Consider the following 6,052-nt stretch of genomic DNA (forward strand, 5'->3'; position numbering starts at 1 on the left):
CCTCCCTTTACCAAGTCTTCCACTTGGGTCCCATCTGTTGGAATCATCATATGGCTCCAAAGCCATGATGATATGAGCCACTCATGACCCTTGAATCATGGGTGCATGGCTCCACAACCACATCATATCTTTTCTTTTCACATTTACATATTTTCCCTTCCCTTTACCACTAGGTTCTCCCTCTACCTTTCACCTCCGGTGAACTAGTCAAGAAAGAATTCCTATCAAATCATTTTTTTTAAAATTTTTCCAAGAGGTTGTTCCCACTCCTTATTTTATTGTAAACCTGTAGCACCAAGGAAAACCAACAAAATATAATAAACAAAAATTTGTGATAGGCTCGGATCACCACCTAGTAGTCAAGAATGATATATCCATTGGTGATCTTTCCTAAAATATTATCTTAACACTATTCATTCATCATTTTAAACTAGCAAATCATATCTATAACCTTTTATCGTTTTCATTGCACTATTATGGTGAAAAATTATAATCATAGTGTATCTATCGATTATAGGATATATTTTGTTGAAGTCAGAAAGCATGGTGCGAGGAAAAGAGTGGTCGTATGTGGAGGAAAAGAGAGAGGCAAGACAGTTTCATTTTTGGAATGCAAACATTCTGGGCATAACGTGCCACGCAATGCAACTCACATCAAATAACATTTATTCGGAACTAATCCCAATGTGAAAGAATGTGGAGCACCACCTAACGACATATGGGTCCATTTTGCAGGGTATGTAAAGAAATGCAAACAGGTAGGACCTCTTCCTAAGAGATAGAAGGGTATGACAGGTGCGCCATCTGTCAACATAGAAGAAGTGAGTTTAGATCAAGAAGGCATGCGAGCTAACCAAGGACCTTCAATGTGATAGATGGCGAAATGTAAACATCTTTTCATGATAATGTATCTCACTTTTTCTCACTGTAGCTCCCTATTGAGCTATATATCTGACTTTTTTGATTTAGTAGCAACAAAGAAATTGAAGACAAGTTGCATAAACATAAGTGTTGAGGACATTGCTTGGCAATCAAATAAAAAGACATTGCTTGACTCTCAACAAAGTCATCAATTAGCAACTCCAAAACAAATTCATTGCCATAAACATAGAGAGAATATAATGCGTCTCAAAAAAGGACGGAAAAAAGTGCCATTAAAATTTTCAACTACAATCTACAATGTCTTTAATAAATTGTGATATCCACTGCTTCTTCAAGATTTGCGTTCAATATTGCCTCAAGTATATCCACCGTTTCTTGAATGTCTGCCTCGTGACTTAGTCCTGCCTCCTCAGGCTAGGGAGAGAGAGGACCGTATTGCGCTTCGTATTTGGCAAGTTTTCTCTTTAAAACAACTTCTTCTTTGGTTGCCAACTTCTCTTGTAGAGAGAAAATGCTCTCTCCTTGGCTGGCTAGTGTAGCCCCTTGAGACACAATATTAACAATTTGTTCATGCTCATCTGGTAGGAGCACAATTGGCCTCTTTCATGCAGGTGGATCTGCCTCCCAACGACGCACTTGTGCCCTTTCTTTAGCTCTTCCAAGTCCGATACCAACGTTGAAGGAAGGTCTACCCAAAGGACGCGCTTCTTCATTATATCTTGCACAAAGACTTGCTGGATGAAGTACATGGCAACTTGATTATTGTGGTAGACTACGCTCCTTTTGGATGAAGCGTAGGAGCAACACACGTGCGAGCCCTTTGTGTTGCAAATCTGAGATTTTCAATGGTGCCGTTGCCTTGGCACGAGCTGACCTCTTGAACAATACATGTTTCACAAAAAAAGAGGGACAACACTTGCGTACGTCTTCCAATTTCATTGGTTCGCCCTCCAAACCTTCGGGCTCCGCGACCTCAACAAAGAATGAGGAGAGGTCTTGAGCCCCGTAACGCATGCTCTCCTCTTTGAGGATGCGTTGAGACTCCTTATGATTGAGCTCACCGTCAACATTGGGAGGAGCGTATGGGGCTGCCATTTCCTGTCAAATCACACGACAATAAAGAATTAGATCGAGAAAATAGATACACATTGATTAAAAAATGACAATCAGTGGTACAATCAATGTTAACATTCACATAATTTTAAAATTCACATCTCTCTCATCAATTTGACAACAACAATGTAATAAAATGGCATGAAATTTCAAATCAATGGACATGAGACAAGACAAAACTGTATCATTGTAAAGTATAGACACGTTTTCAAATTACAAAGCATGATTTCAAATTTCAATCATTGGATGGCCTCAACCTTGCACTATCTAGGAGTGTGCGACCAACATGCTTAATGCCTTGTAACATGCTGAGGAGATCATGTGAGGACTTGCGCTGGGTGGTATTGGTAGATACACAAGTGCGTAGGACTTCCTAAAAGCATCTGAGGAAAGCGATATAATTAGGTTCATCATCCTTAGGTAAATATTTAAGGAGTTCTTGAATGTATTTACAAAGGGAGTAGATATCTTGGCTGCGTGTGAAGACTGGAGGATTTTTCAATATACATTCGGGAGCCACCCACCAATATCTCTTGCTCCAAGCTTCCCTTGTTGATAGGAGAATATCTGGAAACTTTGAAAATGTGTTCTCTATGGGGAACAAGGTTGCACTACCCTAATCACACATGCCTACATATACTCTAGCCCATCCAAAATGCAGCAAGATATTACTCCCATGAACATCATTGTGAGTGATGTTATTCGCGTGCAAAAAGATGAAGGTTTGGAGCAATCCATTAATGATAGACCATACATTATTCTTGATGCCTTCAACGGTCCCCTCGGTGTCTCTGAAACCCTTGCTCATGGCCACATTCTTCCCCTCCTTTTGGAGTCTCTCTAGCCAGTGGTCAAGGTTTCCACCATTCCACATCTTGAAGATGAGGGTGGGCGCTCGTGTGGTGTGTCTTGCCAATCCCAGAGCACCAATGATTCCACTATGAGTGATATTCATAATTGTGGCCTCATGCAGCGCTGGGGTCATTGAAACTCTTCTCGCCATCACCCTTGATTAGCTTGCCAGTGTAAAATTCATCTGTGAAGGTTTCATGGTTGACATTCACCTTCGTGACCATGCCGTATCTACCTTCTCCAATTCTTTCCATTTGTGGAAATTCAATGCAAGCCATGCGCATGATGGCGAGGTTGCATGGGTGTAAACTTGCCATGTTGGGCGGCATTGAATCATTGCTAGATATTGGTACTTCCGAAGCGGCAGGCACTTTGGGTACATCCTTGGGCTCTTCTTCGATCCTTTGTCTCTTTCCCTATTGCTTCATGCTTTTGTAGAGGACCTCTACTTACTTCATGCGGTCCATGAAGCTAGACTTCCCTTTAATTTGCTTGTCAAGGGTTTTTGCAACTCTGCAAACTTGCCCTATGATTCGACTCACGTCGTGGCCCACAACTGACCACCTGTAAGGACCTTAATCCCACCTGAAGCACCACAAAATTTTGCAACTAGTGCTGTATATGTAGCACTACATAACCCATCCAAAAATGATTTGTATGAGGACTCTTGCAAGACTTCCTGGAGGCGATCACTTCGTAATCGATAAAGATGACTGCATACAAATTCTTTGACATATTTGCGTTCAACTCTTGTTATCTTGCTTGTAGTACCCATGATGTGCGTAGAAGCTAAAACAAAAAAATAAACAATCAAAACTTCTCATCAGTATATGTGACATGTAATACAACACATTCTAGTTATTCTTTACAACACAACCATTGGGCAATCACCCTAAACCCTAAACCACAGGTCTGCATGAATGTAATTTATGATTAATATACACAAGAACATGCACACAATTATGCATGATGTTAATTATGATTTTTCATATCATAAAGAAATATGTTATGATTTTTCGAATCAAAAACCTCGCATGTATGAGACATTATCAATAGGAATGTGACGAAGTCATACAAATACACATTATTTTATAATTTACAAAGATTAATGTAAAATATGGTGTCATGTGTGTAACCTTCTTATTGTAGGATCTAAGCAAGTCCTAAGCACCAGACGCAGGGCTTTTATTCCCGTTGTAAGAGCAAAGGATAAACATTCGATCCAGACGCCGAGAACGATTACCCTATAAAAATCAATAGCTAATCAGATAATTGTTTTTTTTTCACAAATCATGTCTGAGAGAAACTCCTCTTGTTGTAAGAACCGAAGATCGTGACGCGGGGAGTAGTTTAAAGATTACACTTTTCTCATTATGATCTACAATGTAGATCTACGAATCATGTGGTCCATGACTACGTATATTGAAAAGTGTATAGCTTAAAGACTCACTAGATAAAAAATTTATTCACACCGATCGTGTCTAGGAGTATCTTCTTTCGTTGTAAGAACCAAGGCTCAGATGCAGGAAGAAGTATGTTTTTTGTAAGCTCACATTTCATTGGAGCTTATTTTAGCTAAAGCATCGTACAAAGTAAAAGTGTCGTGAGACATATGAAACAAATGCACATGCTATCTAATGGTCTCCTAAAACACTGTACAAAGTATGAGTGCTGACAAGCATATCAAAACAATGTACGGTGTTATCTAAATTCCTAAAACATTGACTCAAGTAAGAGTGCTGCAAAGCATATCAGAACAAGAGTCAATGTTTTCTAAATTTTTTTAGATTACTATGGAAGTAAGATATAAAATCAGACAAGCCATAGTAATTTCTATATCCTAAATTTTAAAATGTTATGTGACTAAGAGGGCCCGAAGGTGTATGAGAGACACATACAATGATATAATCACATGAAAGTAAAACTTAAATTATTTTTGATAAAAACACAAATCTGAAGAGAAAAGATGCTTACCAGTATGCGAAACTGACCTACTCGAGAGTATGAGGTAGAGGGTGTGAGCTGTAGACAACTAGAAAGCTGCAAAATCGAAATCCATCGAAAACATATCAAACAACGAAGGGCATTTTTTTATATAAATCTAGCGTATCAATCAATATAGTATCGATCGATAGCTTATTGGTTGATAAATTATAAATTATTCGCCGATAATACCACGTATTTTACGATAATACGCAAATAGTGACGAGTTATTCGATATAAATTACATTATTTGATCGAATAAATGCAACGCAGATTGTAATCCTTTTCTGGTAGTTATGAGCAAGTACACTCTTGCTAAATTACTTGCATAGTGCATAGTTCACACACACACACACACACACACACACACACACACACACACACACACACACACACGTACACACAGTAAAGGAGATGTTGCAGCAACTATGAAAAGGATTTTGAAAAGAGATAGGGAGCTATACTAGGAAAGTTGATGTTGCACGTCAAGAAAGAGGTTATGGAACTCGAAAGAGAGATGCAAGCTTGGGAAGAGAGCGAAAGTGTACCGGGAACCTAGAAGTTGGAGCTATGGAGATAGAAGTTACAGATCTAGAATGAGATGTTGGATCTATGGAGAACAAGGTTACAAATCTAGAAGAGAAGCTGTTGGAGCTATGGAGAAAGAGGTAGCAAATCTGGAAGGAAATGTTAGAGCTATGGAGAAAGAGGTTGTAGATCTAGAAGGAGATGTTGTAGCTATGGAGAAAGAGTTTGCAAGTTTACAAGGAGATGCTATAGCTATGGAGGAAGAGATTGTAGGTTTAGAAGGAGATGTTGTAGCTATGGAGGAAGAGGTTGCAAATCTAGAAGGAGATGTTACAGAGGTAGAATGATGTGTGGTAGGCTACTTTACAAAAAGATGCCCTAACATGAGAAGAGAAGGAGAGAGAGATTTCAGGGCGTTTTAGAGAGAGAGAGTCGGGATAAAGATTGTAGATCTGTACTTTTTTAGCAGCAGCTGAGGGGAGAGAAAGAGAGCTTGGGAAACTTTTGGAGGGGGAGAAACAAGACGAGAGAGAAGACAAAGAGGGACAAGAGAGGAAAACTTTTAATATTTGAAAATTGAAAAGGTGCTTTTGGGGGGAGAGAAACTCCAACCAGATCTAGTAAAATCTGCATATATTCTCCAAGAAAACAAGAAAAAGTATTTTTATAAAGGCATGTGTAGGTTATCTACCCC

At 39.1% G+C, this 6,052-nt stretch overlaps 1 protein-coding gene across 1 annotated transcript; it reads left to right on the forward strand.

Annotated features, from left to right (window-relative positions):
• Positions 1-5,426: 5,426 nt before the first annotated feature.
• On the forward strand, positions 5,427-5,705 carry LOC147437031 (uncharacterized). Its single transcript, XM_086485821.1, has one exon. It carries the CDS (start codon positions 5,427-5,429, stop codon positions 5,703-5,705), a length of 279 nt encoding a protein of 92 aa, XP_086341947.1.
• The last annotated feature ends 347 nt before the right edge of the window (positions 5,706-6,052 follow it).

The sequence above is a fragment of the Adiantum capillus-veneris genome, chromosome 17 (genome assembly GCF_014529385.1).
Source record: "Adiantum capillus-veneris isolate H3 chromosome 17, ASM1452938v2, whole genome shotgun sequence".
NCBI classification, from domain to species: domain Eukaryota; kingdom Viridiplantae; phylum Streptophyta; class Polypodiopsida; order Polypodiales; family Pteridaceae; genus Adiantum; species Adiantum capillus-veneris.

Coding starts and splice junctions, on each gene's coding strand:
- LOC147437031 (XM_086485821.1), top strand. CDS start 5,427: ATGAGATGTTGGATCTATGGAGAACAAGGTTACAAATCTAGAAGAGAA.